A 24,336-nucleotide genomic window follows, 5' to 3' on the forward strand; every position below is an offset into this window, starting at 1 on the left:
TGTTTGGTCATTAGTATTTCTCTCTCTCTCTCTCTCTCTCTCTCTCTCTTTCTCTGTGTTGCCTTGGCTGTCCTAGAACTCACTCTTTAGACCAGGCTGGCCTTGAACTCACAGAGAGCTGCCTGCCTCTGCTTCCCAAGTGCTGGGACTAAAGGTGTGCACCACCACTGCCTGGCACTATTTCTTCATTTTGAGGGGTGCAGAAAAAGTATCTCTCTACATAGCCCTGGTTGTCCTCCAACTCATTGGCCTTGAACTTACAGAGATCCCCCTGCCTCTGCCTCCTGAGGGCTGGGATTAAAGGCGTGTACTTCCACACCTTCTGACCTTGAATATCCAATAGTGAGGCTGGACAGATGGCTTAGTGGTTAAGACTACTCTTGCAGAGGACCCAGGTTGGGTTCCCAGCACTCACATGGCACTTCACAACCATGTGTACTCAGTTCCAGGGGATTTAATGCCACTGGTGGACCCAAGTAAGCACATAAATATATACAGGTAGAAGACTCATGCACAGCCAGGTGGTAGTGGCACAGGCCTTTGATCCCAGCACTCAGAAGGCAGAGGCAGATGAATCTCAGTGAGTTCAAGGCCAGCCTGGTCTACAAAGAAAGTTCCAGAACAGCCAGGTCTGTTACACGGAGAAACCCTGTCTAGAAACAACAACAACAAAATAAACACTCATGCACATAAATATAAATGTTTTTTCTAAAAGACCACTTCTAATCTTTGCCAGACATCTTTTCACTTGGGAGGTGGAGGCATGGGGATGACAAGTTCAAGGCTAGATTGAGCTATATAGTGACATAGTGAGACCCTGCACCAGCAGTAAACAAACTTTGCTATAAAATCTTCATGATCTGCTAACTCATGAAACATTCAGATTTCCTGTATCATTTTATGAATGATGGCTGAATTGGGATTGACCTTTCTGACCCTGAGTGCCATGCATCTCTCTTAATTCATGCTATTCATTCTGTGGCAGCAGCTGAAGTTCATGTTTCCTTTCAGGGCTTCGGAGAGCAAGTGTCTTCTTAAAAGCTAGGATCGTTCCTGATAACTGGAAAATGGATATAAGTGAAATCCTTGAGTCATCCAGCAGCGATGATGAAGACTGCCCAGCTGAGGAAAATGAAGAGGAGAAGGAAAAAGAGGTCAAAAAGGAAGAAGAAGAAACAGTAGGTTCAATTCCGTGCAGCATGGAATATATATAGTTTGCTTTCTACCCTACCTCCATGGATTTGTTCTCTGTCTAAATTCTCTATTGTTTGTTTTTGTCGGAGGCATTTCTTAGCATAATTGGGTTCAGGAGTTGTGGCTGTTTGTCTCATAGCAGTGTATAAATCAGGACCAGCTTTCAGTGTGAAGTTACCAAAAGTTCTTTTCAGGGATAATCAAGAAGATTGGGGGTGGGAGATTAGGTATTTCTGTGTGTCCAGGGTCAGTGTGTGAAGTAATTATCACCTGCTTTCGGGGTGCCACCAGAGTCAGAAAGTTGCTGTCTTCTGCTGGCATGGCTAAACTGAGGCGCCGAGGGATTTGAACCCAGGTCTTGTTTCTCCTAATTTAGAAACCTTCTAGGGGCTAAATATCTTAATTATACACAAAGAAAAATTCATCTGGCATCTCCACAAGTCATAGACAGGATTGGATTGGATTTCTATCATGAGTGGTTTTCTTTGTAATTTTCCTGTGATGTTCACAGAATGATGGAGTTACCATGGTTGCTCACATGGTGTTTGTCTGTTTATTCACCAGTGTTTTGTTAAATGGGATGAATTTTCTAGTGTAATTTTGGTTGTTGAGAGGCAAAACAAAGAGGATGAGTTTATTGAAAAAGAAGACCTATCTGAGCATGAAAAAAAAATCCTCCCTGAAAACGTGGGCTGCTTTTGTTTGTTTAAATGCATGGATGTGAGCCTTTCGAACGCCATGACTGGATTGTGTGAGGAAGAGTGCATGCTAGTTCTTTCCTTTGACTTCCCCTGCAGCATTTGGCTTTTTACACTCTGAAATCAGAATGGCGGTTCATACTTCCAGGCTGCCTACAGAGTTGCCATAGTAACGTGCTGTTGGTTTTAAGTGAGCATGCTCAGAAAGACAGGAAGGTTTAGCAGAGGCTTGGCAGGTTGCCAATGGAGGTTTGCCAGCCGCTTTGAAATGGGCTGTCTTTCTTTTCCTTTCATGTAATGTCTGATTTTTATGTGGAAGAGAATGTAAGTAGTGCTGTATAACCCTGCGGATGCTGTGTCCTAAGAAGGACAGCAGATATTTGCCAATCAGACTGGCATGTCCAGACCCTGCACTGACTAAGTAGGAGGGGAAGCTAACCATTTTGCATTTGAAAGGAAATGCAGCACATAGGTAAGATTTTTTTTTTTAAAAAAATATTTAGTTATTGTTTTGATTGCCAAAAATGGGATTAAGTAAACATTTAGGCTGATATGTTTGAGCTTATAACCAAGCGTAATTGTTTCTTGTAAAAGAGACAGTAGGAATCTATTTTTAGAGGATTAGAGGGTAAAGGGTATTTTTCTCAAACATGAGATAGCTTTAGGAATGACAATGATGAGACAGTTTGGTAAAATTCAGGATTTAAAAATTGAATATTAGATGTGATATCTGTATTTTATCTGTATTTAGTTTTAGGCTGTGTGTTTCAGGGTAAATAGGCCACATTTTTAGGGTGTGAACTGTTAACAGTCTGTGGTTTAGCTTCTGTATTTTTATTTAACATCAATTAGGACTTTATATTGCCAAATGCTGAAAAAGGGTTAGTCTCTTTATTTTTGTTAATACTTTTAATTGGTGTCCCTTCCAGAATGCATTTTACCTACTCCTCAAAAAAAAAAAAAAAAAAAAAGGACCCTGAAATTTTAAACAAAGAGGCTAAAAAGAGCTTTGTAAGAAGTTGCAGAAGGTGCCTGTAAAAGAGTAAATAATGCTCATGTTACAGTGATTAATTTTCTAATATTGTAGCATTTCATTCAGGCTGTGAGTGATAGATATTAGAAAAATGAATAGAACAGAGGCTATTATTTATAGGTAATAGTAAAGAAAAATGAAAAGATAGGACACTTAGAAAAACAGTATCTTTTTACAGTATGTTACTTATGAACTTGCTAAAATTTAGTGAGCATGGTTGCTTTATTCCTACTAAAAAATAACAGCAAAAAAAAAAAATCACAAAATGTAGGCATGGTCTATACAGTTCATTTTAAATTATTTTTTAGATGCTCATTTTCATAATTGATATATACTTGTTATGAACTAGCTCTCTGGCCACCTTAGTGGGTTTTCTTGAGTGAGATTTGGGTTGTTAGAGAGAAAAATCAGCTGCATTTTCTTTGCTCTTAGATTTGAGATTTTAGTTGCTGAATCATTCTAACTTGTCTTGAAGAATAATTTTAAAACATTTCATACGCTGCTTAATGAAGAAATGCTTTAAACTATACACAGCAAAGGGAGAAACCTGAGTATAGTATATAGTGAATAATCTGATAAGCCAGGGCCTACCTGGCTTAGTCATTATGGGCCTTTCCTACACCACTAAGGCTAAGCTGTTGTATTACATTACAGATCACAATTCTCCCTAAGATGTATTGAAAATGGACTTCTTAGGAAGACTGAATGTTGCTTTACAAGGGTCTAAAGATCCTTTTGTAACATTCTGAAAGCTGTTAAACAGCACTGTGTATTGTCACCCAGTACAGGCTAGCAAGCCAGCGTATGCAGCAGAATCATACAAGTGTTAGCTATTTCTGCAGTGCGAATGAGCAGTGGCCTCTCTGTTTGTCCATCGTGCTTGGGTATTTAGACATAAGTGGGAGCAGGAAGATTTGCAGTTCTACAGCTTTATTATGGAGAAGTAGCTTTTTAAATTAATATTTTATTTCCTCCTCATATGCTACTTTAGGATTTGAGTGTAAACACTATGTCTCATACTGTGTCTGGAAAGAGGATCTGACAGAGTAGTTACTGTCTGTATTGTTAACCGCAACACATAGATCATTATGCTGGAAAAGGCCTAGAGGTTATTTTTGTGGGTGTTACTTAAATGTCTGCATTAAGAAAATTCTTTTAAGCAAATTTTATATTAGAAAATACATTACTAAATTTTTTGAGCTTAGGAATTTATTGGAAAGTCCAGATGAATATAAATAATGATAGCAGTTATTCATTTCTCTTGGCTTGTGATTATATTGGATAAATATAGGGGAGTTTTCTAAGTGTGAGAAGTTAGAAGTTAATTACCAAGAGGAATTTAACTAGTTTTAGCTTAAGTCATCATGGCATTATAAATCAGCTTTGTGTATCAGATTTCATGTTTAGCAATGGAAATGAAAATGAATGAAGTTTTTATAAGAGTATTTTTTAGTATAAGGTATTGATACACTCATTTCTCCAATCTTAAGAATTTCCTAGGGATTATCATTACATTTGGGACCCAAGATCATTTTCCATATTTGTAAAAATCATAAGTGCTTGAGATTTTTAATTCCTGAAAATACAAATATTAATTTTCTGGTCTATAAATCAGATGTCACCTGTGTCAGTCGATAGCCATGTAAATTAAAGGCATTTGTTGATTATTGTTCAGAATCATTCAGGAAAGCTGTCAGATTTTTAAATTTTTAAAAAGCTAAAGATTTTTAAATGTAACACAGCTATTACAGCTATATCAAATAACTCCAATAAAACTAAGCTTTTAAATAGATTGAAACACTGACTTTCAATGAATAACTTAGATACTTGGTTACATTCAAATATAACAACTTGCTTAAATCTAGACTACTAAACAAGGAAACAAAAATGACCTAGCTGGGTGATGGCTCAGGGGTCAAGAGCAAAAAGGGGACAGGCAAAAGATCTCAATTTGGTACTTAGCACCTACATGCTAGTTTACAACCATCTGTAACTCCAACTCCAGGAGATCCAGTGCCACCTTCTGGCCTCCCCGGGTATTGTATGCATGTGGTACACTTGCATACTTACAGGCAAAATGGACATACACATATTCTTTTAAACTTTTTTGAAATTCTAGTGAGTTTTGAAAAATCTTCACTGTTGTAGCTTAAAACTTGAACCACACCATATTCACCTAATGAGACCAATGAGGTTTATATATTTGTTCACGTAAATATAGCTACACTTTCAAAATAATTACTTTGTATGGGTGTTCTATCTACATGTGTCTATACACTACCTTCATGCCTGGTGACCGTGGAGGCCAGAAGAGAGTGTCAGATTCCTTAGAACTGGAGCTACAGATGGCTGGGAATCAAATCTGGGGTCTCGGAAGAGCAGCCAATGGTCTTAGTCTTGGAGCCATTTCTCCAGGCCTCTGATACAGTTGTATTTTTCATATTTTTAAAATATTTTATGTAATATTACTTTATATCTGTGGTCATACAGGAGGTTTGAGTGATATATGCAAATCTTGATGGTGGCACCAGTATCATATCTTCAGGGTTATCACAATTTCAAATGGAAAATAAGTTTAGTTAACTGGTAACTGGTAGAGTCATGTAATTCTTTTAAGGAGGATGTTGTTAGGGTGTAAAACATTGTCTCACTGTAACTATATCACATCCTTTGGGCACCTAGAAGTGCTTTACATGTGTGTAACAATGAAGGATGGTATGCCTGTAAATTTTAGGATCAGGTGTGACAAAAACTATTTTTTTTTTTTTTTTTTTTTTTTTTTGTCGTCAACTCAGTGTTTGTAACCAAGTCATCTTTGAACATTACCTTGTCTCCACTCCGGCTTTGGAAGGAAACTCCTAAGCTTCAAATGGGCCCTGACTTTAAACGATACATTTCAGGAGCGTAGCTTTACACCCTACAGCGTGCCTCCTTCTCAGGAACAGTGGACAGTGTGTCATCCTCTGAGAGCCAGGTCCCCAGGGTCTGCTCTGGATCAGGAAGTCTTGGCTCATAGCTTTCTTTTGCTCCTTGAACCCATCCCATTGTGTTTGCACCCCGACCCCCACCGCAGGGCTGGTTCCCTCTGCTGCTGGCTGTGTTTGCCCTCTGGCCAGGCTGCTCAGTTACAGACGCTGTCCCTGCCTCTCATTCTCTTGCTGTAGTGTGTCTTGTCCTGTCATCACGGCCGGAACAACTTTGCTGACAGTCACCAGAGACCTTCAGCCAAGCAAAAGTGTGTCTTATCTCATCTTACTCCTTAGTAGATGTCATGATGTGACATTCGTTTTTCTGGTTTACTTCCCAGCCAAGTGATAGAACTCTGAATCTATATGTATGTACATCTCAAATGTCTCTTAGCTACAGTCACTTACACTAAACTGACCATGGTAATTTCTTCTAATTTGTAAGTGTTCAAACTGTGTGTAAGTATGCACACAGCTTCATGGACCCTCCTTTGTCCTTCCTTGGCCATTTCTAACTTATTTTAGTAGAAGCACCATACCCAGTTGCCTAAGCTAGACACATGGAATACATGGAAGATGTCTTGCTTCTTTTCTTGGCTCTCCCCACTAAATGCATTCAGATATATAAGCTTACTAACCTGCACAGCTCCTTAATTTATTTGCCCGTTTCTTTCCGTAAATACTCTGCCAACCAAAGTCCAGGCAATCCCTGTCTTTGCTGAGCTACTGCACTGGCACCTAAGTTGCTGGCATGTCCACACTTACCCTCCCCCATTCTGTTCTCTGCACTAGATCTCAAGTCAGTTTTTTAAAAACAGAAACTACATGTGATCCCTTTGGGAATAAAATAATTTTAGGGCACAAAAGAGGTTGTGGTTTTTGGCTTTTTGAATTGAAATATTTCTAAAGCATGTTATGTAATGCCATCTCTTTTTCAAAGCAGCATTACTTAGTGTCACATTTATTCCAGGTTTATTTATTCAGGTAATGCACTGCTGTCAAGGCTCTTGGACCTAACACAAACATTGCCAATTTAATTCATTTGTGTTTGCATTTATTTGGGTGGAAGGGGTAGTTATGTGCCTTAGAGTCTGTCTCAAGGCTGAAGGACAACTTGAGAAAGTCAGTTCTCTCCTCCCATGTGGGTCCTGCGGTTTGTACTTGGAACATGAGGCTTGGTAGCAAGTACTCTTCCCCGCTGAGCCGTCTTACCTGCTCATATGTGCTTAAGGCAGGAGCTCTTGAGGTTGTCCTCAAGACTTCCTCTGTGCTGACAGTGACCTTGAACCTCTCTCCCTTTACCTCCCAAGCACTGGGATTAGAGCTGTGTCCTGCTGTTCCCTGTACAACTGTCAGCATCTGTGCTCGAGACTTTGCAGATACTTACTTCTTCAGTGTCATCAGAGGCCAAGGTGTTAAACCCGCCCTTGCTCCCTCTCCCTCTCCTTGTATGAGATTGGGTTTTGCTGTGCTGCCCAGGCAGACCTTGAATTCCTGTGCAGACACAGTTCTCCTGGCTCTGCCTCCTGATAGTGGAGGCTACAGGTGCATATTACTGTACTAAGCCTTTCCTTAATTTTTTTGTAGGTTTGTTTATTTTATGTGTATGAATGTTTTGCTTGAATGTATGTCTGTGCACTGTGTGCATGCTTGGTGCCCGCAGATGTCAGATTAAAGCATCACACCCCTGGAATAGGAGTTACAGATAGTTGTGAGACACTGTGGACACTGGGAACCAAACCCTTTTCCAGCGAGAGTAACAAGTGCTCTTAACTGCTGAACTGTCTCTCTGCAGTCTTTATTAACTGTTTCACTGAGGTGTTGGGAATGTATCTGTTCTACTAGAACATTTGCTACCAAGAAGATCCCCCTTTCTTATCATAGAACATTTGCTACCAGAAAGATCCCCCTTTCTTATCAATGTTAGAATGCCTAGCTCTGTAGTGGAACGAGTTTGAGCAGGTGATGATGACTAACCCAAATAATTTTCTGCATACTTTTACAGATTTGTTGGTTTTTAAATGAAAACTGCATAACCCTCTTACCAGTGTGTGTGTGTGTGTGTGTGTGTGTGTGTGTGTGTGTGTGTATGTATGTATGTCTAAGTGATTGTATGTGTGTGATTATGGATGGAAGTTAGACATATTACTCCATGGTTCCTTTAAAACAATGACCTACACTTAAGAGAACCATCTCTATTTTTTATTTTTTCTTTCAAGAACACTTAGACTGAGGCTTTACAAGCACAGATTTTTGTTTCTTTTTTCCTATGCTGTAAGTGGAACCAAGGTGTGCCAAGGACTTTGTTTTTCTTCCATCCTCCCCAGGGTACCCAGGCAGCTAGCAGTGAGAGCCTGGCCCATATTAAACCCTTATCACCTAGTTTCTGAATAAATTAATACATGTGGATTATGTAAAATCTCAGGAAATTACTGTTTGAAATAAGGTGTTGGACGTTGTTTGGAGGTTAATTAGAACAATCTTTGACACAACTTTTCTTTTCTTCAAAATAGCTCTTCTTAAAGACACTGAACTCTAAGTAGTCTCTCTCATCTTTCATACTTTTGTAGTTTTTAAATAATTTTTTTCCTTTGTCCAATTTCAGATAGTTTTCTGTACCTTGTCAAAGAATTCTTCTCTAACAGTACTTGTTTATAATTGGCCCACTACAATTACAAACTTCTGGCCGGACACTAGCTTCTTGTATTGTTTTGTTGTCGTTGTTGTTTGATGTCTTTCCATCCATGGCCTTTGAAATCTGGCTTTCGTGAATTGACCCCTGTCCACATCCCTATTCTCACTTCCCTGTGTCCCGTGTCTCCCAGCCACCACTCAGATCCTGCGGAAGCGCCTTGTTGCATCACTGGGTGTGAGTTAAGTGGTGGCCTTGTGTTCCCATTTCTCCTCTCACTGTTAGCTGTCACAGGGCCAACACAGTGAAGGCTAAAGTAGTGGTGGTGCTCACCTGTAATTGCAGCACTCTAGCTGGCAGAGGCAGGAAGGCAGCTACAGATTCCAGGCCAGCCTCCGTATGTATTTTGATAGTTTGGGTACCTTCTTGGTTTGCAACCTGCAAAGTAGGTTTGCTAGCTAGGAAATTTAACAGCAAAACTGAGGTATGTGTCCCTTTATTTGTGGCACATGCCTGTAATCTCAGCACTTGGCCAGGAGGAATGCCACTAATTTGAGGCAAGGCTAGATCACAGAAGGAAACACTGTCTCAAAAACAAGGTAGCATATTGTATTTATCTGCCCAATGAAGTGGTATAAAGTCCATTTGTCACCAGAATTTATGGCATTTCTGAGTGAGCATTCATTTCCAGATATATGTGTAAGGAGGTGCAGGTGAGCAATTTTGCCAGTCACCTGTGTCTCAGGAGCGTGTCCAGCCACTCTTTTCTTATTCGCTGGGCTTTGTTGCAGAACATTAGTTTTTAGCAGCCAGTGTGAAACACGGAAGAAAATCTTCTCAGCTCTGTTGCAACAATGTCCTTTCATCACACAGTGGTTGTCCAACTCCATGCCACTCATCAGAGATTAAAGCTGGGAATGAAGTAAGTAGCCAGGGTAGCAAAGCTCATAGGCCATAGGCTTCCTGGCCACTGTAGCATGCAGAAGAATTGAAGGAAAAAAAAAACAAAAACAAAAAAAAAAAACCAACAATACCTTTCACCTTTGTCTCCCTCCCTCTCTCTCCCTTCTCCTTCAGGCAGAGGTGATCTTTCCACCAGAGGCAAGACTAACATTAACACCCTCCCTTCCCTCTGGAATGTTATGATGACTTTCTTTTCCTTTCCAATTTGTTAGTCTCATTCATGGCTGGGAACTTTAGAAACATGAATCTAATTTGTTGGACAACTTGTATCTACTATGGCATCAAGTTCTGGTTTCCTTTTGTTTTGAGACAAGGTTTCTCTATATAGTCCTGGCTGTCCTGGAACCCACTCTGTAGACCAGGCTGGCCTTGAACTAAAAGATCCACCCACCTCTGCCTCCTAGATGTTGGGATTAAAGGTGTGTGCACTGGCAACTTCTGGTTCTTTATTTAGCACATTGTCTTTTTTGGATCACAGCGTCCCTCAGATCCATCTTCTGCTTCTTGTACGGGGATTATGAGCCATACAAAAAGGCTTTCTGCGATGTTATGAAGGCAGCTCCACCCCAGCAGAGCTGCTCATTCCATCTCGGGTCCCTTACTCTACACTAGCCACGTTATGGTATTGGCCTCTTCTGCCAAAATCAAAGCAACAAAAACATAAAAGTTGTCATATGCGCTCATGTTCATCCCCAGTGTTCTTGTGTGCTCCCAAGTTATGGTTACTGTTAATAAATACTTGGACTTAATTTGAAGACATAATGCCTCTTGTCAGAAAAATCATAATCTGACAGTGTAGATAAACAATCACTTTTAATGCTAAGTAGAAAATAGTGGTGCCCCATAACATTATAAATTTCTTAAACTATAATCATGTACGTGTAACGTCTGTGTCCTTAAAGTCCTCTCCCTGCGCTGGCCTTTGACTGAGTGTATAGTTGCTCTTGGGATGCTTAATTACTTGAAGGGAAGAAGTCTGACAGTTTGGAGAATCCTCCACCTTTCTTCTTCTTGCCTTTCCCCACACTTGCGCCCTTGAACAGTGTAGCAGCCCTGGCTCCCAATCAGGAAGGAGGAGCTGGAGGGGGTGGGAAGCGTGGACACTGACAGCAAATCACAGTAGCAGATCTGAACCCCAGACAAACGGCAGCTTTTAGCACAGGAAGGCATTTTATAGTATATATAACACAGCTTCTTAAAATTGTGGCAAAGAATTCCTTATGAGATTATAGAATTTTAATTTTTGCAAAAACAATCAGGTAAATGTAAGACATTGTTTATAGCTTATTCATTTTTGGTGGAAATTTCAAGAAAGTAGGTATATGTAAATTGAATGTCATATTGATTTTGTTTTTATATCTTAAAACTGTACTTGCACTTACAATTTCATGGCTTGGTTCCTCACAGAACACAGAATTTTTTTTTTTTTTTTTTTGAGACAGGGTTTCTGTATTGTTTTGGAGCCTGTCCTGGAACTCGCTCTATAGACCAGGCTGGCCTAGAACTCACAGAGATCTGCCTGCCTCTGCCTCCCGAGTGCTGGGAATAAAGGGGTGTGGCACCAATGCCCGGCTTAAGCTATCGATTTTTACTCTGTAAAAATTAAACTCAGTTGTGAAGAACTTAGAATAGTTTGATAAAGCCTTATTTGTGCCCATTTGTAGTCAGTGGGATGAATTTGTTTCCTCGTCTTGGGGAACAACTTTTACTTTATTTTATTTACTTTTGTTTTTCTTTAAAACAGGTCTTACTATGTAGCTCTGCTGCTATGTGCACACTATGTAGACCAGATTGGCTTGGGAATCACAGAGATCTGCCTGCCTCCTAGATTTTATTATGTATTTTAATCGACTACATGTTCATTGATCCTGGCTATAGTATTAGCTATTAAAAATCTTAAAGGATAATGAGGTTTTAAAGTGCCTATTGCCTTCTGTGCACTGAACAATCGGTATTTATTGCCTGAACGTTGTTTTTCATCTGAACATGGTTTTTAAAATGCAAAAAGTCTGAATTATTTTCTTAAAACACAGTAAAGCTATCTTCCAAAGTCATGATTTTTTATTTGGAAGAAACATTAGTATTTTATTAATTTCTCCACAGTACTGCTGAATTTTAAATGATTTCTAAAAGTCAGGTGTGGTGTATGTCTACAGTCTCAGCATGTGGGAGGTAACAGCTGGAGGGTCAGGAAGAGCTGAGGTTACCGTCTTGAAACAAAATCAGAAAAATTATAAATATTTGTTGATAGGTAACCTATCACCAGATGTTTTATTTTTATAAACTTACCTGTGTGTGTGTGTGCATGTGTGTGTGCCATGACACGTGTGACAGTAAGAAGTCAACGTGTGGGAGTCAGTTCTCTTTCCACCACGTGGGACACAGGAATTGAGCTCATCTTGACATCCCAAGGATAATTTATTTAATCCACAATAGTATTATAGGAAAATATTAGATTTATACAATAACTGAGTAAGAACACTTAGGTAGGTGGTTTGTAGAAGTGCACAGACACACCTATGTAATTCTGTGTTAACTTTCTTTGCTAACAAACACTTCTTTTTGTTTTAATTGGAAGCAGAGGTGAGGAGCGTCCAGCCTTTTGACATTGCCTATGATGTTGTTTATAAATGCTTTAAAGGATTACAGTAACAGATGCAGAGGCCATCCAAGAAAAGCAGTGGAGAAAGCCAGGCTAGGGGGAAATTAGGGGTTGATGTGGTCTGGGGCAAAAGTCTCACCTAAACAAAAAACCCTTGCCACTGACTTCATAACTTGCTTATATTCATTCAGTGACACTGTTTTATATAAAAACATTTTTGTCATTATTGTGCTCATCTCCCAATATATTTGTACGAGCCGTATGACAATTCTTTTTTCCAAATAAAGTCAAATGACATAACAACAATCCTCTTGCTGCATTTTGGAATATTTCCATCTTGACTTGATGATCTGGGTCAGGTGGGAGGTAGGATGAAGGGGATAGCCTGGCCTACAGGTCTTTGTTATCAGAATGTGAGCTGGGGGCAGGGTGTTCTCAGCGATGGAGCACTGTTTTAGCCTCTGGGAGGTTTTAGAATTTGAGCCTCAGAATAGCAAAAAAGCCAAAGCAATAAAATGTGACTACCGGGGTTCTGGATACAAAGTTAACATTGTATCTCTTTCTGTTCACTGTGCTTGCCTTTACAGCCTGAGGAAGAACTTGATCCTGAAGAGAGGGACAACTTCCTCCAACAGCTTTATAAGTTTATGGAAGACAGAGGTATGCCATTTTTATGGCTTTGTTTGAGCCATGCACATTGTTTCTGCTGTATTAGGAGTGCCTTATATTTCAGTGAAAGCTTACGAATCAGTTATACCTGATGGTAATTAAATATTTGAAATACAAGCCAACTATTTTAAGTAGAATACATAGGAAATCAGTATTTACATAATTCAATTTGGTCTCCCTTGTATTTATAAAAAGATTAAAATAGAAGTAGAAAGTGACCAGTCATGATGTTACTGTGTAGTCATTTATTACAATGGCAGTGCTGTAAACTTACCTAACCCTTGATCTCCACAAGCTGAAGATAATGGACATCAGTCTCTTTCTTAGTGGGTGGAATAGGAATGCCATAAAGGTAGAAGAAATAGAACTGTCAGAAATCATTTTTTCTACACTCCAATCCCAATGCCCCCTCTCCCCTCTCCCACTTCTCCCCCCTCTCCCACTTCTCCCCCCCCACCTCACCTTACACCCACTCCTCAGAGAGGGTAGGGCCTCCCTTAGGATGTCAACTAAGTCTGTCCCATCACCTTGTTGAGGCAGGACCAAGGCACCCCCCCTCCCCATGTCCCCTAGGCTGGGCAAGGTAGCTCTCCATAGAGAACGGCTCCACAAATTCGGTTTGTGCATTAGAGTTGGATCTTGGTCCTGCTGCCAGTGGCTTCATATACTGCCCAGGCCACACCATTGTCACCTGTGTTTAGAGATCCTAGTCAGTCCTATGCCGGTTCCCCAGTTGACAGTTGACAGAAACTCTGACATTTTTTAAATCCTAGAAAATCCTCAGGTAATTTGGCCCTGGCCCTTCTGTGGCTTTGAGAAGTAACCCTGCAGAGAAACACATGCAGCTGTTCGAATGTTTAAAGCAGGAAGGATGGAGCCATAGCCTTCCTTTCCTGCTTCATTTGTTCATGCTGTAGCCACAGCAATGCTGGCCACACGTAGCAGTCTCAAGGTTTAACTTAGTGTTAGCCTTTTCATTGGTATAGAGGTAACTTGAATGACAATGGAAGGATGTGTCTTAGGTGATTTAAGGACCTTTAAATGAACACCCCCAATGAATGGATTTTGATTAATTGGAAGTCAATATCTTTTCTTTTAAATTCATATTTTTCGTTTGACTAAATGCTTTTTTTCCCCCCCTCTGACGTTAAAAAAGGTACTCCAATCAACAAACCACCTGTTTTGGGCTATAAAGATCTCAATCTCTTCAAGCTCTTTAGACTAGTCTATCATCAGGGGGGATGTGACAAGGTAAGCATAACAGTGCTCTGGAAGTATGTGGTTGTGTGATGAGTTTGATTGTTTGATGTTGGGTTGACATAGGCGATTTTTAAAGAACAACAGAATGCTAGTGTAGTGATTTTTCCTTTGACAATTGTTAACAAAACCTTAATTTTCCAGATTGATAGTGGTGCTGTATGGAAGCAAATTTATATGGACCTTGGCATTCCAATTTTGAACTCAGCTGCTTCCTACAATGTAAAAACTGCTTATAGAAAGTAAGTAGTCCAGCTTCATTAAAGAAGAAATGTCAGCTGGGTGTGGTAGTGCAGACTTTTCATCCCAGCACTTGGGAGGCAGAGGCAGAAGGATCTGTGAGGTCAAGCTCAGTCTGATCTACAGAGGGTTCCTGGACTGCCAGGGCTACACAGAGAAACCCTGTCTTGAGAAACCTAAATAAATAAGTAATAAAAAGAAACATTTAAAGGGAACAGCCTCCTTTTAATGCATTAATACTCCAAACAAACATACGTGTTCAAGTTTAGGCTGGGAGACACCTGTGACTGAACGGTAGCAGAGCTTAGAGCCTACTTTCCCCATCCCCCATGTGATGCTGATTTCCTCTTTAAAGTTGGGGTACAGGGGTGCTCATCTGCAGTTGCAACTCATAGGCTATAGTTTGGTTACATACATGTTCTAGAGCAGTGGTTCTCAACCTTCCTAATACTGCGACCCTCTAATACAGTTCCTCATGTGGTAACCTCCGACCATACAGTTATTTTGCTGCTACTTCATAGCTGTACTTTTGCTACCCTTATGAATCATAATGTTAGTATCTGTGTTTTCTATTGGTCTTAGGTAACTTTTGTGAAAGGGTCGTTCAACCTCCAAAGCGGTCATGACCTACAGGTTGTGAACCACTGTACTATAGCAGTGTTCTAGGGTGGCTCTGTTAAATTGTAAGTCTCATGTTTTCAGGACAATATTTTAGCTTATGGTACCTTTGTTTAACTGTATCAAAGGCATTCAGAGATTGCTGACATACAAAGAATACTTTTTAAGTGGCTTGGTTTTTACTATTTACCCTATATTCGTGATAAATGCAAAGACTAAGCTTTCTTAAGATGAAACATTGTGTGTTTAGATATCTCTATGGTTTTGAGGAGTACTGCCGCTCTGCAAATATTCAGTTCAGGACTATTCACCACCATGAACCAAAAGTAAAAGTGGAAAAAAAAGACTTTGAGGAATCAATGGAAGAAGCTGTAAAAGTGGACCAGGAAATGCCTTTAATGGAGGTGAAGAGTGAGCCCGAGGAGAATACTGATTCAAACAGTGAAAGCGACAGAGAGGATGCCGAACTACAGTCTCCAAGAGTGAGTTTTTGGTAGCTTTCTCTATTTGAAGCATTAGTTTAAAAGTTTTATTGTGGACATTTGGCATATGCAAAAATTTATGCAGTAATCCTAGTTTATGTTCCTAGTAATGTTGCAACATTGTTATCTTTTTGTAGTGACCTTTCCTGAGGTACAACACATCTTACTTTCTCTGCTTGAAAAGCCCCTTCTCATGGGGCATGGTGACTCATGCCTATAGTCATGGCACTCAGCATCCAGAGGCCGCTGAGGCTTGTCATGCCTTCATCCTGGTCTGCACAGCGTGGTCCAGGCCAGCCTGAGCCACAGCATGAAACCCTGTCCTAAACAACGAAACCAAACGGATAAAAACAACACACTCCCTCACAAAATCCACTGTCTTTCTGGGACAGTCTGCTCAAGTCCCAGTCATCTGGCTCAGCCCCATGTACTCTTCTTCTTCAAGCTTCTTGATAAAACGATGAAATCTGCTCTGGTTGCTGTAGTTGCAATTGCTACCTACCTCCTTTCTCACTCCTCTTATCTGGAGTATCTGCATTGGTCCTTATCTGTTCTGCCCCAGAGTTGCATCCTTGCCCAGAAGGCAAGGATGTTGGTTTTGAGGAAGTGCTCATTAAGTTGTTAATTGCCTCTTGATAATTCCTGTCCTACCTAAACTGTAAACCCATGTGCATACTGTATGGCTTTATTTGTGTGTACATTGATCTCTCTCTCTCTCTCTCTCTCTCTCTCTCTCTCTCTCTCACACACACACACACACACACACACATTCTTGTACACTCTCACCCACCGCCCCCTGTATTTTTCTCCATTGATTGCAGTTTTATGAAGGACTACCATTCACTATTCTGATCCATGCCAAGTGATGGCTACATAACATGATTTATTAATTTACAGGTTGCCACATGCTCAAAGAATTTTGGTTCTTTTTTGGTTTTGTGTTTATTTTTTGAGACAGGGTCTCTCTGTTATGTGTCTCTGTGTCCTGGACCATGCTGGCCTTAAAATCACCAAGATCTGCTTATTTCTGCCTCTGGAGAGCTGGAATTCAAGGCATTGTGCACCATCATGCCTGGCTTTCAGTTCTTAATGTATTCTATTTGTTGATGAAGCCATATTTAATGACCAAGAAAAGTGAAGTTACCTTTTCTTGTTGCTGTTCAGAAATTGTGGTGGGTTTTGTTGTTGTTGTTGTTGTTTTGTTTTGTTTTTTGGTGGGAGGAGGGATTGTTTTTCTCTCTTTTTCAAAAGGGTTTGTTTATTTTAATTAATGTGTATTGGTGGTTGACTACATGCATGTCTGTGTGTCACATGACTACCTGGAGCCCATAGAGGCCAGGAAAGGGCACTGCATCTCATAGAACTGGAGTTACAGAGTTGTGAGCCACCATGTGTGTGCTGAGAATTGAACCCATGTCTCCAGCTCCCAGAAACCCTGGTTTTTGTTTAGTTTTACTTTTTTCCAGATAGGATTTCTCTGTGTGGCCCTAGCTGTCCAGGAAATAGCTTTGTAGACCAGGCTGGCCTCCAACTCACAAAGATCCACCTGCCTCTGCCTCCCAAGCTCTGGCATTAAATGCGTGCCCCTCCAATGCCCAGCTAAAACCCTGGTTTTAGACTGACTATTCTTTTATCAAATAAATGAAGTCTTTTTGTGAATTTCATGCAATGTGTAAGCTAAAGTTCTTTTTTTTTTAAGTTTTGTTATTTATTTTAGTTTTAGAGAGGAACTCATATAATTCAGGCTAGACACAACTCACTATATAGCTGTGGATAATTTTGAACTTCTGACCCTCCAGCATCCATTTTTCAAGTGTTGGGATTACAGGGATGAACTATACCATGCCTGTTCAACTGTTGGCAGGGAGCAGTTATTCCCACATCTCTGCAGATGCAGAGGCCATAGGAGGTGGTCGATGCCTTACTCTGCCCTTCTCTGCCTTAGTCCCTTGAAACGTGTTCTCTCACTACCGAAGTTGGTAGTGTCCAGGTGAAGTGTCCAGCAATTCCTACTAACATGACTGTCTTTTCCCCGGCCCTTCCCCCACTCCCTAACACTGGGGTTACTGGTACATGTGTGCCTTTTTTTTTATTTTTTTGAGGTGGGTGCAAGGAATTTGAATTCAGATCCTGAAGCACTTTTACATGCTGAGCTACCTCCCCAGCTCCTCATTTATTTATTTTCTTTTTCTTCTAAATCCCTCCCAATTACAAGTAGAGGAGGGAAGTATTCTGCCATCATATTAGGTTGACCTGCAGGAAACTCAGAAGGTCTTAAAGAGGCTCACCAGTTTCACAGTCAATTGGCATGCCGGAGGTTTGGTAGAGACTACTGGAAACAGGACAAGTGCCTCCTGTGACCTGGTGAATGTTCTGGATATAGGCTCAACCAAGTCTCACTCTTTAGTTTGTCTGCTTTTATGTGTATGTATATGTTTCATTTGTGTGTAGATACCCTCAAAAAGTCCAGAAAAAGATGTTGGATCTCCTGGAGCTGGAGTTACAGTCAGTTGTGAGCCACTGATAAGAGTGTTGGGAACCAAACTTGGGCCCTGTGGAAGAGCAGCCCATGCTCTTGACCACTGAGTGATCTCTCCAGCCCCAAATTTCACTTTTTAGACATTGTTGCCATTAGTTCCTTAAAGCATAACAACACATAAGTATGCTAATAATTTATTTTTGTTATAAGATATATTGATATTTGATTTTTCAATAAACAATAAGATTGGAGATCACAGAACTTTCAAAGAAGTCATAGGTTACAGGGTAGATTTATGAAGATTATTACTAATAACGTAAACATTTTATTTAAAAACCTTTGTGTGTGCACGCACGTGCACATGTGAAAGCCAGAGGATGATTTATGGGAGTTACTTTTTCCCTCCATCATGTGAATCCAGATAGGTCTTGAACTCATGTCCTCAGGCTTGGTGGCAAGTATGTACCTTTACTGTGATTCATCTTGCCAGTCCAACATAATTAGTAGGAAATTTTACCATTGGTGTATAGATAATTTACTTAATAGTTTTAAGTCATAGTTAGCGCTTTGCTAAACACGTGCAGAGCCCCAACACTGCCAAACAAAATGGAATGAAATAATACTGGGAGCAGAGACTTTATGGGGGTTATTGGGGTGCGAGGTGCTGAAACCAGGGCTTTACACTTAGAAAAGGGCTCCATTCCCCCTTAGCTATACCTCCAGCCCTAGGAGAAAAGAATTTCCTTATGAACAGGTATAATAATGTGTTCCAGGATCGTGGTAGTGGTGGGCATAATTAAGAGATTTATATTGATTAATCTTTTACTTCCAAAAGGAATAGTACGTGTGAGTTAACTGTTCAGATTCCGATCTCAATCTGGAAGCAGTAGTCACTGCTGTGGAGGCTTCAGAGGAAGCTGTAAAGATGTCTTTCCCGCTCTTTCTTTCTCCATTTGTAGCATCAAGCTCTCTAAAAGCTCTTCTCCCTTCTGTTAGGGGAGGAGGAAAATTGTTCGAGATGCAAATTCTATTAAAAAAGAAATAGAAGAAGAGAAAACAGAAGACAGATTCATCAAAGATGATTCAGAAAATAAGGATGTCGATGATGACTATGAAACAGCAGAGAAAAAAGAGAACGAGCTGCTGCTCGGGAGGAAAAATACACCAAAGCACAAAGAGAGGAGGCTTCAAAGGCATGAGGACTCTGAGAAAGACTCAGATGGAGAGGAAGAGAAAAGCCAAGAGAGGTACATTGTCTTATGTCTGTTCTCCAGAGGCGCCTGTCTGGGGTCCAGCAGCACTCTGTTCCTGCTTAGAGATTCAGGTGTGAGGGAATGTCTTCTTATTGGGACTTCCATTCCTCTTGTCTAATGAAGGTGAGACACATTGTGAAGATGATGTGTATCGCCTTTCGGAATTGGAGAGAATATACTGGTCGCACCATTTTAATAGCACTTGTGCCCTAAACAGTGGCCTCAGAGAAGGCTGCGCCACCCAGTCAAAAGAAAGGTCCTGCAGTTGACAGCAGGGAAGGGAGCTGGAGGAAAATGGAGGAAGTGGACAAGAGGAGACAGCGACAGCAAAAATTCCATTTTAAAAAAGGTACAATGTGGGAAAGCTAACAAACACATGGGTGCACAGTACTAGCAGATGTTTCTGTGTGTTAGCTTTATTTAAGACATTTTTCTTTTTCGAGTTATTGTATTAGAGTAAGTGGCATGCACCCCTGATTCGAGTTTGGAAAATACATTCTTGCCCCACATCTCATCAATAAATTCCAGCTTTTAATGTCCATTCTATTTGCTGTTGAGTGAAAACTGTATCTTTTTTTTTCCATGTATTAGACTTGCATGGATTGAAGTGACTTAAAACTATCCAGAGATTAGGTAGTTCAGCCAGATTAAAGTAATGTCTCACCATGACATGAAGTGGGCCATTTTGCACATGTGATCAAATGGATTTACTAATTTTGAGATAGTAAAAAAAAGGCACGTTTTAAAGTAATAGTATAACATATTTACTTGGAAACAGAAGCTTTTTTCCAGTTTTTTAGTTATTTTATTTCATAATGCTGAGTTTTCTAGAAATTTGCAATCTTAAACCAAATTTAAGGAAAGTGTCCTGCTGTGTCCGAATGGTAGCTGACACTATTTGCAAATAAACCTTTGGGAGAATTAGCGGTTAGGGTTGTAGTAACTGTTGAATGGGAAAGGTACTTGATGCTTGGTATTTAGACATGTGAGCTGGTGCAGTTGTCTATGAAGCAGTTTAGTTTTAAAAAGTTCTGAGCAGCGCATCATTAGGATCTAAAAAGTAACAGGAAGTAATTGGGAACTGAGACTAATGAGTACAGTATTAAATGTTAAAACACTAAGCAAAGGTGAGCTACTTAAAAAGTAAGGTCTAATAATAATGAGTATAAATAAATGTGTGGCTAAAATACTTGATGCATAAATATTTTAGAACAAAGAATTCAGTCTTTAATGTGAAAGATAATACTCTATTTTATTAAATAAAAGTTGAATATGCAAACACAAATAGCACTTGTTCTCAGTCTATCTCAGAAATCATGGAGATTTCTATTTGTGTTTTGGAATGAATTCTTCAGGATATTTAAGAGAAGTGTCCCTAGAGAGCAGATATTCCCGATGTAAACGAGCTATCAAGTCTTCAGTCGTGTGCCTAGAGACTACTGAAATGATGCCCTGTACATGAGACTCAAGTCCACGCCTGAAGCATTCATGCCTCATTCATGCTTGGCAGTTGTCTTCTGAATGTTCAGAAGGTTAATAGGCAATACACACTATGGTTACACTTTCAAAATACTGCTGAGCTTCTCATATGAGTTCCCTTTCTGTGTAATTATTGAAAGAGAGAAAAGTCGCTGGGGGAGGAGTTAGAAATGGAAATCAACAAAAACCTATAAAGCACTGTTCACCATCACTTTGTTATAATTTCAGTAAGGAGCCTCATATGTAAAACATAAACCAGCTTAAGAGGCAGGGCTAGTAAGGTAGGCAGCCATTGTTCATTATTTTAGACACCAAAACTGTCTGTCTTGCTGAGAACCACTCCAAAGTGACAGGACAGTTGTGCAGAAGTAGATTTAAGACAATTAGTTGCAAGAAGTTACTAAATAGACTTAGGAAATTCTCACAATTAAGGTGGCACTTGACTATGAATCCAAAAGGTCATGTCAGGGAATATGGTTCTAATTTTTTTTTTGTTTCAAGTGATTACTGACTGCATCGTCATTAGCTGTGATTATTGATTGGCCTTTTTAGAAGTGTGGATTTACCTCTGTACAGTGCACCTTTACATAATAAATTCCTTAGCAAGTAGTCCATAAATCTTCTCCTTCTCCTCCTTCTCCTCCTCCTTCTCCACTGACATGTCACTAAGGTAAACATAGGTCATAGAGACTCTCCATGCTGGATTCTCTTGTCACTTATTCTCAAGTGATTAGTAGCATTATCAATATTGTAATTTACTGCAGGGAAGACATTGAAAGCAAATGTGACTCAGAAGGGGAGGAAGATGAGGACGACACAGAACCCTGCCTGACAGGAACCAAAGTGAAAGTGAAGTATGGACGAGGAAAAACCCAGAAAATTTATGAAGCCAGCATTAAAGGCACCGAGATGGATGACGGGGAGGTTTTATACTTGGTGCATTATTATGGATGGAATGTCAGGTAAGCAATTCAGCATGTTCATTTATGTGGTTAAAAGGTGTTGTAGGAAACCCTTGTGTATGTTTACAAGGCACACATTGGTTCTAAAATTTTGAGGACTTTGATGTTTGCACTGTTTTATAAACTGTCAAGTGTCTCCCACTAGAGACCAGCAGGATCTTCCAATTGAGTTTATTACTTTTTTTTTTTATAGGGAGGCAGAATACAATGGGGGAGACCGCAGGGCATCACTGCCCTGGGTTGACGACTAAGCCTGTGAAGGCTCAGGCCCTGCCTCAGGGATTAGGGATAGAGCAGCACTCTGAAAACATGGAATAGAGTGAGGAGTGAGGCCCACACTCTTGGCTGTGCATCTTTGTTTCTCATTATCAGAAGTCAAGGCAGTGTCAAGCACTGTAATAATGAGTTGGCTAAGTAATTAAAATCCATACCGGGTGGGACTTAGATTCGAGCTTTTGTTATGTAGTGGGTTTAAGAAAGTCTTTGTTCTGTGTGCACACGGTCAGGAGGCTGATGTAATTCTATGATTGGTTCTCTTAATAAATCTTACCTAGAAAGAGAGGAGGCTAGATCAAAGTTAATCCTTTAATTGGTAAAGAAGCAGAAGTGACTCATTGTCGGCAAGGGGGAGGAAGCACATTTTGTCATTTTTGTGGCTTGGACAACGTTCCCTGTTGTTTCTGTGTTCAGACATGATTAGGGAGTTGTCTTATTTTGGTTTTGATCCTCCATGGGCTTGGAGCAGACTTGTCTGTTAATGCTGCTCTATGAATTGGTACGGTCAAGGCAAGACAGCTCAGTCTGGCCACAAGAGTGTGACCAGCTAGAGCAACACTGAGGCCTAGCCATTCTAAATTCTGCTTTCCCCTTATGCCTTCTGTGTGTGTCTAGATGTGGACTGCTCTGGGTTGTCATGCAGCCACATTGCCGCACACCTTTTCTGCATACAAGGCGTGTGCTCTATTCTGACTCAGTTCCCTCACTTCTGGATTGGGGAAATTCGGGGTTCTTACTTTATAAATTAGTTGTGGAATTGTGATACCAATGTTAACTAGCACGTGAAGTGCACAGAATGATACCTAAAGGGTCTTTTAACTAAGCAGAGCTTTGTATCCTGGTAAATGTGGGAGCATGTTTTATCTACATTTCCACTCATTCGGGTTTGCTCACAGCCATCCACTCTGCAGCTCTCTTGTGCTAGAATATCTCCTTGCTGCCACCCTTCTCATTTCTTTGAGGTTTTCCTTGATGACTCTAACCAGTAGTCCTTTGTCACGTGCTCAGGTTCTGTCATCATCCTCCTTAGTCACCCACTGATTACTTGTATGACCTTTTGTTGTCCACAAATCTTGCTAAAAGTTCATACAATTCTGGCTTTCAAAGAATCCTTATAGCTTCGAGATAATTCAGACATATTTCTGAAATGGGAACGTCTGCAAGTGTGAGAGGGCCCTGATGTGGCTGCCAAGGTGCCTGCCTGACATCTGTACCTCAGCCCGGCCAGGGTGGGCCACCGTGGGGTCCTCCAGATAGGAACAGAGCCCGTGCTTTGTTTGGTCAGATGTGTTCTGGGAAATTCACGCGCAAGATACTTTCTTCTTTACAGCCCTAGATTGGGTATACATAGCTTTCTTACTGTATTTACTTACACTGTATTCAATTATAAAGTCTATCTGTTTTTTTATACCAGACATGAAAGCAAGGCCTTGTTCTATCTATTCTCTGCATATTTTATAATGCCTGGTATCTCAGTAAATGTCCAAATTAAGAAATATTTATAGGCCAGGAAGTGGTGCTCACACCTTTAATCCCAGTACTTGAGAGGCAGAGCCATGTGGATCTCTGTGAGTTTGAGGCCAGACTGATCTATAGAGCGAGTTCTAGGATAGGCTCTAAAGCTACACATTCCCATTACTAGGAATAGACAGATAGATTAAACTATCCAGAACTAAATAACACTTCTTGTATTACACAGATGCAGTTATTTACAGTATTCAGTAACACTGTAAACGAGTCGCCATGGAGACATGCAAAGTACATGGCTCAAGTATGTGCAGGTTTTAAGTGCTCTGGTACCGGGGTGCTACAGCTGAAAAACCATTTCCTGAAACATTATCCGATATCAAAAATTTTTGGAATAGAGATAGCTACCAAAATCTTACTTATAAATATTTCCTCTTGTTATTTATTTATTCATTCATTTAATTATTTATCAAGATAGTGTTTCTCTGTATAAAATACCTACCTGGCTGTCCTGGACCTCCCTTTGTACACCAGGCTGGCCTTGAACTCACAGAGATCCGCTTGCCTCTGCCTCCTGAGTGCTGGGATCACCAGTAAATGCTAGGATTACCGTTGTATACTACCACTGCCGGGCTTGGTTTTTTTTCCTTTCGTTAGTGGCTATATCACTAGTGACTGTACTGAGTACCTAGGAAAGCCGCTAGTATGCTTTACCATCAGGTGGTTCCTGTGAGCTTTACAATTCTGCTAACGCTAGAATCATACTTTTCATCTCACTGCTAGAGCATGCAGTGTGTGTGTGAGTGTGTGTGTGTGTGTGTGTGTGTGTGTGTGTGTGTGTGTGTGTGAATGTATTACAGTAGGATATCATTGTGAAAATTAAACTTTTTTCTTTAAGATATGATGAATGGGTAAAGGCTGATAGGATAATCTGGCCCTTGGACAAAGGTGGACCAAAGAAAAAACAAAAGAAGAAAGTTAAGGTATGTTCATACATCCATATCACTTACGATAGCTACAGGAATTATTCAAGTTGTGTCTTTTTCTCTAAGATACTGTTTTAGAG

At 40.3% G+C, this 24,336-nt stretch overlaps 1 protein-coding gene across 1 annotated transcript in view; it reads left to right on the forward strand.

Annotated features, from left to right (window-relative positions):
- The window catches only part of Arid4a (AT-rich interaction domain 4A), a 68,854-nt gene that overhangs the window by 25,591 nt on the left and 18,927 nt on the right, over positions 1 to 24,336 (forward strand). Inside the window, exons 11-18 of the mRNA XM_051195954.1 lie at positions 1,012 to 1,178; positions 12,676 to 12,748; positions 13,914 to 14,008; positions 14,159 to 14,256; positions 15,123 to 15,354; positions 18,830 to 19,080; positions 21,330 to 21,527; positions 24,169 to 24,253. Of these exons, the coding sequence (XP_051051911.1) occupies positions 1,012 to 1,178; positions 12,676 to 12,748; positions 13,914 to 14,008; positions 14,159 to 14,256; positions 15,123 to 15,354; positions 18,830 to 19,080; positions 21,330 to 21,527; positions 24,169 to 24,253 (1,199 nt within the window). The remainder of the gene's footprint in view (positions 1 to 1,011; positions 1,179 to 12,675; positions 12,749 to 13,913; positions 14,009 to 14,158; positions 14,257 to 15,122; positions 15,355 to 18,829; positions 19,081 to 21,329; positions 21,528 to 24,168; positions 24,254 to 24,336) is intronic.

Source organism: Phodopus roborovskii, unplaced genomic scaffold (assembly GCF_943737965.1).
Source record: "Phodopus roborovskii unplaced genomic scaffold, PHOROB, whole genome shotgun sequence".
Lineage (NCBI taxonomy): Eukaryota > Metazoa > Chordata > Mammalia > Rodentia > Cricetidae > Phodopus > Phodopus roborovskii.